Genomic DNA, 14348 nt, shown 5'->3' on the forward strand with positions numbered 1-14348 from the left:
TTTGGTCCGGGGGCCATATCCAACCGACTTTGATCCCAAAGGGGCCGGATCAGAAAACTCATGTCATATAAACCCCAAAAATAACAATAAGTTCAAATATTTGTGCAGAGAAACACAAATCTATTACAGAAACCTTTTTAAATTGATGAACTCTTTCTTTTACAAAATATTATATTATTATGAAGAACCTAAAACTTTAAGAAAAATGCAAATTCAACACAATATTTTAACATGAACTTGTATGCAAATAGGAATAAGTCAATTTTTCTTGTAAAATCCTGCACTCGGCTCCACTTTTCTCATGTTGGACATTTTTCTGATGAGGGTGTCACGGTCAACAGTCAAAACGATCGTCCTTTAAGAGCGTTTGGAAAGAGACAAGTCTTCATTTGTGCTGCTCTGGTGGGAGGGGCCACGTACAGAGACGCTGGAGACGCTGCTGTGAAACACCACAGAAAATTAACAAGATTTTAATTAAAATATTTATGTAGAAAATCAGTCAAGGGCCAGATTAAAGGTCTTGGAGGGCCGGATCTGGCCCCCGGGCCGCATGTTTGACACCTGTGATTTGGAGGAAGGAAATTCGTTTATTTTGACATTTGACATTTTCACTGTTTTTATGATTAAAATCGGAGCGTTTCATATTAAGTTTGCAGAAGAAGTGGTTTAACAAAGACTTTTAGTATCACAGACATGATTTAGTCTTTATTTTTTAATTGAACTGTATCGAATCAATTTGAAATATATCGTGTTGAACCAAAAGTGCACTGAAAGCATCGAGGTATGTATCGTATCGGCAACATCTTAATGACACCTGTACCGTACATAGTGGACATTTCATTGTTATTAATGATAGACAAATTTAACAGTTCAATAATATTATTTAACTCCAGTTTCATTGCACTAAGATGTTGATATTAAAACATATTAGAGCCATTATCTCACACAGCTTTATTCATTAGCAGCAGTTATAGTTTTCCAATCATATTACGACTCTGCCATTTTATAAAACAAATCCAGCTTCATTACGATATTTACCAAAGCAATTCAAAATGTCTGCCGATTTGTACGGTTTAATAAAAACAATACTTCCAACCCGCAAAGCACCAGAGAGTGTGAGTCTTTACACGAGTCCTGTTTGAGTCTTATTGCTCTAATTAGAACAATCGTCACAGTTTAAACCAAAGCTGAGACAATTACGCAGATTCAAATGGGAAAGCTGAGAGGCTCGGAGGAGAGAGCAGATATAATTACACAGATCTGCGCTGGCTTCGTTCCTCCGTTTGAATTAGAGCAGGTTTCTAACAATTATCCCCAATCATAAGCAATTTCCTCTGGAGCAGCAGGAGGAGGAGGGGGAGACGGACGGGGAGAGGGCCAGGAGGGCTGAGAGTATAAAAACACTCAAAATAAATGAGATAAATGAGCTAAAATGACTTGATTTTTTTTTTTTTTTTCAGTGTGTGTGTTAGTTTGAGGTCTTGACTAATTTAGATTTAATTGGCAACATTATTTGACTAACTGACAATTAAAAGGCCCATATTAAGCTATTTTATGATGTTATAATCCTGTTTCCTCATCGCAAACAGACCTGGAGTTGTGTTTTGTTTCATTCACTCTGCATATTTAGTCCTTCTCTCAATCTAACTAGTGCACAGGTGTCAAACATATGGTCCGGGGACCAGAGCCGGCCCACCAAGACCTTTAATCTGGCCCTCGGCTGATTTTCTACGAAAATATTTTAATTCTATTTTTATTAAAATCTTGTTAATTTTCTGTGGTGTTTATCACAGCAGCGTCTCCAGCGTCTCTGTACGTGGCCCCTCCCACCAGAGCAGCACAAATGAAGACTTGTCTCTTTCCAAACGCTCTTAAAGGACGATCGTTTTGACTGTTGACCGTGACACCCTCATCAGAAAAATGTCCAACATGAGAAAAGTGGAGCCGAGTGCAGGATTTTACAAGAAAAATTGTACTTATTCCTGTTTACATACAAGTTCATGTTAAACAAGTTCATGTTAAAACATTGTGTTGAAATTGTACTTTTCTTAAAGTTTCAGGTTGTTCATAATATTATAATATTTTGTAAAAGAAAGAGTTCATCAATTAAAAAAATAATAGATTTGTGTTTCTCTGCACAAATATTTGAACTTATTGTTATTTTTGGGGTTTATATGACATGAGTTTTCTGATCCGGCCCCTTTGGGATCAAAGTCGGTTGGATACGGCCCCCGGACCAAAATGAGTTTGACACCCCTGGACTTCACGACATCACAAGGTGGAACAGAGCGTTTTGACTTTTGGAAATGTAAACAGACTAATAATAAAGAGTTACTCAAACATGTGTGAATGAAACAAAACACAACTCCAGATCTGTTTTTGAGGAGGGAACAACGTTATAAAATGTCTAAAAGCTCAACTTTGTGTACTGTATTTTTCAGACTATCAGTCGCACTTTTTTTCATGGTTTGGGTGTTTCCTGAGACTTACCGTATTTTACAAACAATTAGTTGCTCTGGATTATAAGACGCACTGTCATTAAATGGTCTATTTTTTTACTTTTTTCACAAATAAATCGCACCGGACTTTAAATGAAACCCAACAGTGTGATGGGTGAGTGGTTTTGTTTGTTTGTTCGTTCACGGTGACTCTGGGCTTTGTTCAGTTGTGGCGTGTAGGGAGGGTGTGTCTGGGACCAACGGATTGTCGGCGTGTTCGCAGTGACTCAGTTGTTCAGTCGTGTCTAGAAGCGGCACATTGGACTCGCTTTTTCGGTTCGTTCCTCCGTTCTGTTCCTCGTCGGCGTGGAGTGATGAGTGTGTCTGTGGGTGTTTTTCTCTGTGCGGTCGCTGTCTGCTCCGTGTGTGTTTGTGTGTTCTGCGGGTGGTGCGGCTTTGTAGTTTACTGAAGTCGTGCTGGGACACCTGAGTGGATTCATGTATAGGACGCTCTGGATTGTGGGGCGCATGGTCGTTTTTTGATGCGGTGAGAGGCTTAAGACCGGAAAATACGGTATACTCCGGTGTGGCTTAAATATTAAAATGTTTGAGTGAAGTGTGGAGAGGCTCTAGTCTTGTGTGTCAGTATCTGCTGCTCCTGTTCCTCCTGTACCACTGTCACTTGGCTCTACTGCGCATGTCTCCTGCAGAAAGAGCCTCTGTCCTGTCTGTATCATGTCAGTCGATCGCAACATTACTTCTGCACCACTGAACAATTTTACATTTAAACAAACTTAGACAAAGACAACGGAGAAGAATGAAACACAAATGCCCCCAAAAACAAAATCAGATTTTGCAGATTACAAGATGCAAGTCGTGAAATCTGCAGCCAAAAACGTGAAAGCCTTAAACCCTAAGAAAGTTTGGAGTGAGAGACAAACTTGTGACACCGGGAGGATGCACCATGAAACTTTCCTGAAGTCACTGGATGGATGGACAAAGTCTGGACTTCAGTGACACCGAAACCATCCTGTCGGGATTCAGAAAGACCAGAATAATTCTAACTGGAACTGATGCCGAGTCCAAACCTGCAAACTCCTCAGAGAAAAAAACAGGTGACAGTGTCCAGTGGGGAGGAGGGGGGGGTAAAATTATAAAACGTTTATTTTGTAATTCTAAATGAGCTTAAACGGGCCGGTCAGAGTCAACCAAAGGGCCGTACGTGGCAAAGTTCAGTGTAATTTCTGGCTTTCATTAGACGTCACAACATTTTATAGGTCAGTTCAGTTTAATACAGCAATAAATAATAATAATTACACATATATATTGTATCGTTTAATGTGATGATACAGTATCGATATCGTGGGCTGCTGTATCGATATAGCGCCAAGAGTATTTTTTTGGTTTATTTTACTAAATTATTTTGTTACAGCTACAGTTTTGTTGCTTGTTCAGAGGAAGGAACAAGTTTATGCGACACATTTGACATTTTCCCTGTTTCGATGATTAAAATGTTTGTGTTTCGTGGCCTGTGTATCGAGGTATGTATCGTTATCGGCAACTTCTTAATGATAAACAGGCCGGTAACCGAAAAATCGTGATATCGTATCGTCAAAAGTCAAGAGAGCTGTCACAGTATATCAAATTACAAGTTCTCTGGTCAAACGCAAAATTGTTTTATAGTTGTAACAGCTGAAAAACATCGGGAACTACATATCCCATGATTCATTTCAGCGCAGACGACATAAAGACATATGATTTTTACTTAATTCTCGGGATTCTGACAGTAATAATTTGCAAATCAAGTCTTGTCAAGGTATTTTAAAAGCAAAAATAAAAGTATCCTTTGTACAATTATACTAACCACTGCAAAATATCGCAATAAATATCGTATGAAATGAATATCGTGATAATATCGTTCCTGAAACCCGCCAGTTGAAGTCATTTCATCAAATCTGCGTGTGTTTTTCTTTTTGCAGTGCACAGTTCCCATAAGCCCCGGCGTGACGCTGCTCGGAGCCGCGCTGGGCTGGGGGAAAATTGGCCTGTTTTATGGCCCAGGGGACGAGGCTGTGACCGAATATTGATCGGTTTGATGTGGACACGAGCGCTCAGTGTTCAGCCTAACACAGCTGATTGTTGAGGGAGTCTGAGGGCCGAGATTGAATTACTCCACAGAGACCGAAGAGACGGGAGCAGCAGAGGAGCCAGAACTCCCACCTACAGCGAGCCACACACAGACACAGAGCCACACAGAGCCACAGAGAGCCACACACAGGACACAGAGCCACAGAGAGCCACAGAGAGCCAGAACTCCCACCTACAGCGAGCCACACACAGACACAGAGCCACACAGAGCCACACAGAGCCACAGAGAGCCAGAACTCCCACCTACAGCGAGCCACACACAGCCACACAGGAGCCACAGAGAGCCAGAACTCCCACCTACAGCGAGCCACACACAGACACAGAGCCACACAGAGCCAGAACTCCCACCTACAGCGAGCCACACACAGACACAGAGCCACACAGAGCACAAAGAGTCACAGAGGAGCCACAGAGAGCCACAGAGGAGCCACAGAGAGCCAGAACTCCCACCTACAGCGAGCCACACACAGACACAGAGCCACACAGAGCCACACAGAGCCAGAACTCCCACCTACAGCGAGCCACACACAGACACAGAGCCACACAGAGCCACAGAGGAGCCACAGAGAGCCACAGAGGAGCCACAGAGAGCCAGAACTCCCACCTACAGCGAGCCACACACAGACACAGAGCCACACAGAGCCACAGAGTGCCACACACAGACACAGAGCCACAGAGGAGCCAGAACTCCCACCTACAGCATGCCAGACACAGAGCCACAGAGAGCCACAGAGAGCCAGAACTCCCACCTACAGAGTGCCACACACAGACAGAGAGCCACAGAGGAGCCACAGAGAGCCAGAACTCCCACCTACAGCGTGCCACACACAGACACAGAGCCACACAGAGCCACAGAGTGCCACACACAGACACAGAGCCACAGAGGAGCCAGAACTCCCACCTATAGCGTGCCACACACAGACAGAGAGCCACAGAGAGTCACAGAGAGCCAGAACTCCCACCTACAGCATGCCACACACAGACAGAGAGCCACACAGAGCCAGAACTCCCACCTACAGCGTGCTACAGACAGACAAGAGCCACAAAGAGCCACAGAGAGCCAGAACTCCCACCTACAGCATGCCACACACAGAGCCACAAAGAGCCACAAAGAGCCAGAACTCCCACCTACAGCGTGCCACACTCAGACACAGAGCCACAGAGAGCCACAAATAGCCAGAACTCCCACCTACAGTGTACCACACACAGAGACAGAGAGCCAAAGAGAGCCACAGAGAGCCACAGAGGAGCCAAAGAGAAAGGCACAGAGGTCCCAGACAGAGGAGCCAGAGAGAGAGCCAGGCCTCCCACCTACAGCGTACCACACACAGACAGAGAGCCACAGTGGAGCCAAAGAAGGAGTCAAAAACAGAGCCAAAGAGACTAAGAGGCCAAGAGGAGCCAAACTGATGAAACTGAGCCAAACCAGTCCAAAATACGGCCTGCTACACTCACTTCAAACTCAATTTTGATGGAAAAGAGTCGATACCAATGTCTCGCTGATATATTTGTAACGCTGAAAGTCTCTCGTATTTTTAATGTTCAGTTCTGTCTTTTCACGTGAAATGTCAGATTACACCAGATGCCCTTCCTGTCATATCTCTGGGTCGGTACTGAACCAGTTATTCTTCAGTTCAGAGATTAAGTCTTTTATATAAAGTCTTATTTGTGTGTTAATTTTCACTGACAGTTGAACGAAGTGAACACTCAACTCAGTAAAAGTAGAAAAGTAGTAGTAGTAGTAGTAGAAGCAGTCAAATGAAGCTCATGAGGCCAGCAGTTACCGACAGAATTTGGAGCAAGGAACAGGGAATATTTTTACAGACAAAATGGCTAAATAAAAACACCAGGATCATGTAGAGCGGCTCACTGTAGAACTAACAGAGAGAAGTTGTTTTTTTTTCCAATGTAAAGTAAATTGGAGCCAGAGTCGATGGATCCAGAGGCACCTCCATGCACACTTCCTATCTGGAATGCAGTGAACATATAGTCTTTGGAAGAAAGTAAAAATAAAAACTACTCTTGGAAGCATTTAGTTTGAGAGCCTCAACTTTTTATCACCCAGCTATGATTTGTAAAAGTCTAGGGCAAATGTTAGGGCCACAGTTTGTTTTAATATTGAGAGACAAGTTAAACAAAACTTAAATAATAAATAATAAACAACCATCTGCAAAAATGCCAAAGACGTAAATGACAATTTTGGAAAGATACAAAAAACATCAACACCAATAATTCACTAACAGACTCATTGAGAAGCCAGTCTAACGCCAATCAAAAACTAAAACTGAATGAATAAAAACTGATTAAACTACTCTTGAAAATGGGCCTACAATTAACTAGTGAAGCAAATACAATTGGGTGTAGCCGTGTGACTTGTTTAGGGTGACCAGATTTTCAAAATAATAAAAAACTGGGACATCCCCGGGTTGTGTTGGTTATAATAAAATTGTGAAATGAGTGTGTAATTAACAAAAATTGTTATACACTTGGCACTAATGTGAGTCAGTATAGTCACATTTTCTTTCTGTTTTTGTCATTTTTAAGCAGATTTTTTGTATTTTACCAAAAGAAATGACAGTTTATGTCTCTTTTTACTGCTGGCAGGGATCAGATTGGTCAAAAATAGAGACACCTGGGACATTTTTTGTATAAAACTGGGACAAATCAGTGGTTTTGGACAAATCTGCTGGGACAGGGGACACAGGCTCAAAACTGGGACTGTCAAAACAGGATAATAGGCAGCATTGGGGAGTAACAGATTACATGTACTGGAGTTACATAATCAGAGTACAAATTATGAGTAACTGTATTCAGTTACAGTTACTGTTTCAGTGAGTGGTAATTGGATTACAGTTACTTTCTTGAAATAGATGGATTACACAGAGGGATTTTCCTGTTTTTACATGTTGGGCTAAATCCGTTATTCCACTCACTGCCGGACACTAAACCAGGTCTAAAACCAGGACTAAACCAGGTCTAAAACCAGGTCTAAAACCAGGTCTAAACCAGGTCTAAAACCAGGTCTAAACCAGGTCTAAACCAGGTCTAAACCAGGACTAAACCAGGTCTAAAACGAGGTCTAAAACCAGGTCTAAACCAGGACTAAACCAGGACTAAACCAGGTCTAAACCAGGACTAAACCAGGTCTAAACCAGGTCTAAAACCAGGTCTAAAACCAGGTCTAAACCAGGATTAAAACCAGGACTAAAACCAAGACTAAAACCAGGCCTAAAACCAGGTTAAACCAGGCCTAAACCAGGTCTAAAACCAGGTCTAAGACAGGTCTAAAACAGGATTTAACAGGACTAAATCATGCCATACGGACATGTCTCCTCCTCTTATAATATTTTTAATTTGGTTAAGTAAAGTCTGGGCTTTTTATTTTCTTATGTGAAAATATCCTCGTCTTTGCTTCTCTACAGCAAATCAAGTAATCCAAAGTATTCAGATTACGTTACTCACTTTAAGTACCTTAATGGATTCCATCATTTTTAAGGAGATTTTTTTGTATTTTACCAAAAGAAATGACAATTTATGCTTCTTTTTACTGTTGGAAGGGATTAGATTGGTCAAAAATAGACAGACCTGGGATATTTTTTTGTATAAAACTGGGACAAATCAGTGGTTTTGGATAAATCTGCTGGGACAGGAGACACAGGGCTCAAAACTGGGACTGTCAAAACAGGGAAAATGGAGACGTCTGGTCACTCTAGTCAATGCCAGTCATTCTTCAAAACTAAAACTAAAATAATAAAAACTGATTAAACTACTCTTGAAAATGGGCCTACAATTAACTAGTGAAGCAAATACAATTGTGTATAGCCGTGTAACTTGCTTAGTGTGACCAGATTTTCAAAATAATAAAAAACTGGGACATCCCCGGGTTGTGGTGGTTGGTAAAAATAAAATTGTGAAACTGATGTGCAATTAAGGAAAATTATTACACACTCTGCACTAATGTGAGTCAGTATAATCACATTTTCTTTGTGTTTTTGTCATTTTTAAGCAGATTTTTTTGTATTTTACCAAAAGAAACGACAGTTTGTCTCTGTTTACTGTTGGCAGGGATCAGATTAGTTAAAAATAAAGATACCTGGGACATTTTTTGTATAAAACTGGGACAAATCAGTGGTTTTGGATAAATCTGCCGGGACAGGGGACACTGGGCTCAAAACTGGGACTGTCAAAATAAAAAAAAAACTGGAACATCCCCGGTTTGTGTTGGTTGGTAAAAATAAAATTGTGAAACGAGTGCGTAATTAAGGAAAATTATTACACACTCAGCACTAATGTGAGTCAGTATAGTCACGTTTTCTTTGTATATTTCTCATTTTTAAGCAGATTTTTTGTATTTTATCAAAGGAAATGACAGTTTATGCCTCTGTTTACTGCTGACAGGGATCAGATTGGTCAAAAATATGGACACCTGGGACATTTTTTGTATAAAACTGGGACAAATCACTGGTTTTGGATAAATCTGCTGGGACAGGAGACACTGGGCTCAAAACTGGGACTGTCAAAACAGGATAAATAGGGACGTCAGGTCAATCTAGTCATTCCTCACTAATAGACTCATTGAGAAGCCAATCAAATGTCAATCACAAAAAGCTAAAAATGAATTAATAAAGACAATTAGAGAGCGGAAAGCAATTGTGTACAGCCTTGTAACGTGCTATTACCCATCCCTGAGTACAATGGCTCTCCCCACGCGCACAGGGGGGGACACACGTGGCTCTCCACAAAACCCTACGTGATAAATGATTTTCAATTTACGCACAGTCTGCCCACTTCATTAAGTCTGTTTACATCCGGAGCGCCCGAATCCACACACATTTACCACCAAGACATCTCAATACGACACAACCTTTTGAGTTTTAATTTCATTTTCGTACCTGTTTATGGATGAGACGCTCGGCACCGTGTCGTTATCGCAGATGCCCTCCGCCAGAAGCCTGTCCCGGATCTCCCACGCGAACATGGTCGGGTTCTGTCGCTTGTAATCGGCTATTTTGTCCACAACTTTCGGCGTGGCCACTTTGGGTTTAGACCCTCCGATCACGCCCGGTTTGATGCTGCCAGTTTCGTAATATCTGCAAGAAATAAAACATAATGACAAAAGACATTAGCCATATGCGCGCACCGCCACGTGACTCGCATGTTTAGCTGACTTTTCCTTCCATTTTTACGCACTAAAACCTCACAAACGTCTGAGTTTTGCACAATTATTCCGTTCAGCAATGACATAAAACAATAATTAGCTTAATATTTGCGCTAAAATTCAAGATAAGCCCCAATTAATCGGAGGGTTACGCTGAAAAGACCGTTGGCATCGCTTTTTAATTTGGAAACAAGCTAACGTTACGCAAATTGTGCTATTATGCTAATCACGAATGCATTATGGGTATCTCCTTATAAAATTAATTCATTTGGCCATTTTAACTAATTTTCCGCTTCGCTTGGCTCCATTCAGACCTCTTTTCCCCTCGTATTTTCTGCAGAAGTCCAGGATATTGGCGTTTTTGTGTTAAAATTAATAGCACGGTTGAGTGAACGGGATAGCAGTTGAAGTTTGGCGTTTAGTAAAAAAAAAAAAAACCGTTCTAAATAGGCTTAATTTACTTGTATTTATCCTCATCATTGTTCATTCTGCTCCAAAATATAAAATTACCCAGCTTCAAATCAGATACATTTGTTTTACACTAAAGCGTTTAACTTACGGAACAGCGTGACGCACTTTTAGCCAACAACGCTGCGTAATTTTAACTTTTCGTAACATTTTTTTACCCACAGTTACCAAATTCTTCTTTTTACATTGGCTTTAATATGTTTATTATGTAAGAAATCCGCTTTTATAGCTGTAGCTCTTTAAGGTGTGTAAAAATTGTAAATAAAACAAAAAATAAGACAGTTATTGGGTACTTTTTGGGCACTATACTCCATAAACAGCGTACAAATTTGTTCATAATTAATTTTGTACACCCCCAAACTACAGCTCTACATTATATTAACATGAGTGAGCCTGACCTAGCAGATTTAAAAAAGAAAACAGTGATTAAAGCCAGAATATTCAACGCCAAAATAGAATTACGCATGGTGCCAGTGTGCCAAGGGGTGCGTTTTGGGCACAACTCGCTATGCAGTGCTCAAATAGACATTATTCGTATTTCCTATTGCAATTCCCCAAAATGTGAACCCTCCTTCTTATTATTACATCCACGTTTTACACAAAGTAGGCCTCTTAAGTTCAGCAAACAGCCCCAAACGTCGCAATTAACCCACGAGTTACGCATGGTGCCAGTGGGTACGTTTTGGGCACAAATCGCCATGCAGTGTGCAAATAAAAGTTTTCTGTTTGAATTACCCAAAATATAAACCTTCCTTTTTATGTTTACATGCACAATTTACATCAAGAAAGCAGCGTAATTATTCAAAATGACGCAGCTAATAAGACACACATTACGCATGGGGACAGTGGGTACGTTTTGGGCACAAATCGCCATACAGAGTAAAAATAAAACTTGTTCATGTTTTCTACTTTTATTGCCAAAAATAATACCCTTCTGTTTTATCTTCAGATGCACATGTTACAACAAGAAAGCAGTTTAAGGATTCAAAATGACGCAAATAGCAAACCAGATTACGCATGGGGTCAGTGGGTTCGTTTTGGGCACAAATCGCCACACAGTGTACAAATAAAAGATGTTCATGTTTTTTGCTTTTATTGTCAAAAACAATAACCCTCTGTTTTATCTTTAGATGCACAAGTTACAACAAGAAAGCAGTTTAAAGATGCAAAATGACGCTAACAGCAAACCAGATTACGCACGGTGCCAGTGGGTACAAATCGCCATGCAGTGAACAAATAAAAGTTGTGTATGTTTTCTTTTTGTATTTCCCCCAAATATGAACCCTCACTCTCATCTTTAAACCCACACTCCAACAAGAAAACCGCTAATAAGCCTTCACAAAACGACGCCACTAGCAGCCAGTTTTAAATTACGCGTGGTGCCAAAGGGTAAGTGTTTGGCATTACCGGCCGTACCTGCCCAGGATCTTGCTGACGCAGCCGTGGCTCACTCGCAGCTGCCGGGAGATGTCGCAGGGCCGGACCCCCTGATGCGCCAGCTCCACGATGCGCTGTCGGACCACGTCTGGAAGCGGCCTCCCGTTCACGAAGACGCCCCCGAGCTGGTTCACCCCGCCGTGCCCTGCGAAGGAGACAACAGCGCGAGCAGCACAGCGAGCCGCGACATTACATAAAGGCGTAGGGGAAGCAGGAACTAAGTCTAATCTAGAAATTGCTTTTATGTGAATTGTTTGTTCCGTTTTTTTATTCATAGCAGCTCATTTTTGTCTCGACACAAAGCCAATAGGTCAGAGTGTTAGTGCTCTTTATGGTCTACAGAGACAAAGTTCTCTAATCTAGAAAAATGCAATTATTTATTTCCCTTTTTTTATTCATGGCACCCCCCTTTTTGTCTCGACATACATCTTTTAGGTCACAGTAGCTGCTCTTTATGGCCTATCCGTTTTATCATAAAGCAGAACGCGTTTATATTTTATTTTGGGAGCTAAGTTAGGACTCAAATTGCGTGTGTTTATTTGAATTATTGATTTTCCTTTCAAACGATGGCACCTCGTTTCTATCGTGATAAGTACTTGGACTGTGGCTTAGCTCATTATAATCTATTCGTGTTACAAAAAAGAGAGCAAGCGTTTTGATAATTTTACAGAATAACCACCAATTTATTACGGTTTTTGTGGATTATTTTGCATATTTTGACAGCGTGAGCACGTTTTAAAATCCAAAATGGTGCGTTTAAACCTCAAACCAATTCAGCAAATCAGCAAATATGCAAATTATTAGACAATATTCTTCATTATTTCGTATCTCCTGTTTTTACGCCGCGTTATTTTGACGTGTTATTTAAATATGTCAAGCGTATTAACATATATTTAATAGCAAATCCTTCTTTTGTGCAAATGAGCACTTCACAAATCACTTATCTAACTAAAACACCATGAAATACTCAGGCTATCCAAGCTCCTTAGAAACGTAAAGTGTTTTATTCATATCAAATAGGCTACTTTTATTAAACATTAATCATAATTGCCTTGTAAATACGATACAGGAATATTATTATAGGCCTTTTTTTTTCCTATTCAAACTGTTTAAACCTGGTCTCGTTTCCACGTAGCTCCATCTTCATGCAAATTGAACCTCGCCAAATATTAATCTAATTTCTGCTTTAATTTTCTCGCCTCGACCTCACATTTGGGCATCGCCTTTTCCTCGTTCGTGGATATTAAGTTGCGGCCCCTTCTTTGCACTCGTTGCTAAATAATTGAACACGCTTTGATTGCGCATATTACGTTACATTACGCAGTATTTGGTAAAGGAACAGTAGGTCAATTATTCATGCGCCTTCTCCAAATTACAAGTGGGGAACCGTGGCAGTAGTAGGAGCAGTTTTAGTAGTAGTAGTAGTAGCAGTAGTAGTAGTAGTAACTTAAATAATACATGTGTAAGTAACCTGTCCACTGATTAGGCCCAAACGCGGAGAGACAGCGCGGGAAAGAGCGTGCGTAAAGGACAACGTGGACCTGCCAACGGGAGTTCTTTGTTTACATTCACTTTAGCGTGACATTTAAGCAAAACAATTACAAATATAACCTTTTTTCTATCACCTAAAAACAGAACTTTGGCTACGTTTTAAGATATTGCCTCTTTGTGCGTCCTTGTGATTTTTTTCAAGTTAATATTTGCGTGTGTTTCATTTTATTTTTTACGCTTTTACGCATTTAAATTTACGAAACAATATTCAGGCCTGTTTAGGGTAATATTTATTATTTTTATGAGCAGCTAGTTTGCGTTTTAGGCCTGTTTCTGTGTAATTTACTGATATTTTTTGTGTTTTAATTGAGGTATGTTAAAAGTGTGCTACTTTTAATTGGGATAAAACTTTAAATTTAATATCGCGTGATGAATTTATGGGTTAATGTGTTGATATTTTGTAAAAACTGTGCAAATTGAGGCACGGTGGTGTTTGGGGGTTGTGTTTTTAGCAGGCATCCGCAGTGGCAGAGTCCCCCTCTCTCCTGTGGACTACTTACGGTGCATCGCAGTGAACGGGTCCGCTTTGCAGTGAATATCCATTGGATAGCAAAGGAAGGACAGATAATCAACTGAAGCCGCCGTTTCGCCTTCCTTGATCGGGACGAAAAACGCGAAGAAAACGGTGACGTTGTGAGCGGAGACCGTGGAGGGACGCGTGCAGCTCAAACCTCCTGCCCCCGGTTTGGAACGAACAACTTCTGCCCCCAAAAAGTTGCCCTGGTTTCGGTCGCCTTCAGCAGCAGCAGCAGCAGCAGCAGTCCAACCGCGGAGTGGAGCAGGTGCGCGACATTCTAACAGTATTCTCTCAACCTCGAAGCGCGTTTTGGGTGAATTTCAGGGCCGAAAACAATCGAAATAATCTCAGAAAAAGTCCAAAACGACGTAGAATCTCCAGTCTCTCCCGGTGGCCTCGCTTCCCCGACACTCGCATGCGTAAAGGCTCGCTGTGAGGACACAAACCCACCCGCTGCCCGCGTTCTGTGGGTCTAAAATCTGCAGCCCTCCTCCTCCTCTCTTCTTCTCCTCTCCTCTCTTCTGTCTTCCTCGCTCTCTTTCGCCTCTCTCCCCTCTCACCCCTTCCGTACAGCCCCCTTTTGCTCTACACCGCGTTCACTTCTATGGATGAGTTGTCAGACAAAGCGGTA

General features: G+C 41.3%; 1 protein-coding gene across 1 annotated transcript in view; it reads right to left on the reverse strand.

Moving 5' to 3' along the window:
- The window catches only part of pax2b (paired box 2b), a 113250-nt gene extending 99507 nt beyond the window's left edge, over positions 1-13743 (reverse strand). The window contains exons 1-3 of the mRNA XM_055150567.1: positions 13701-13743; positions 11629-11797; positions 9479-9676 (exon numbers count right to left, since the gene is read on the reverse strand). Of these exons, the coding sequence (XP_055006542.1) occupies positions 9479-9676; positions 11629-11797; positions 13701-13743 (410 nt within the window). The remainder of the gene's footprint in view (positions 1-9478; positions 9677-11628; positions 11798-13700) is intronic.
- Positions 13744-14348: the final 605 nt, after the last annotated feature.

The sequence above is a fragment of the Boleophthalmus pectinirostris genome, unplaced genomic scaffold (genome assembly GCF_026225935.1).
Source record: "Boleophthalmus pectinirostris isolate CB_2022bp ecotype Guang Dong unplaced genomic scaffold, ASM2622593v1 HiC_scaffold_14, whole genome shotgun sequence".
In the NCBI taxonomy this organism is placed as follows: domain Eukaryota; kingdom Metazoa; phylum Chordata; class Actinopteri; order Gobiiformes; family Gobiidae; genus Boleophthalmus; species Boleophthalmus pectinirostris.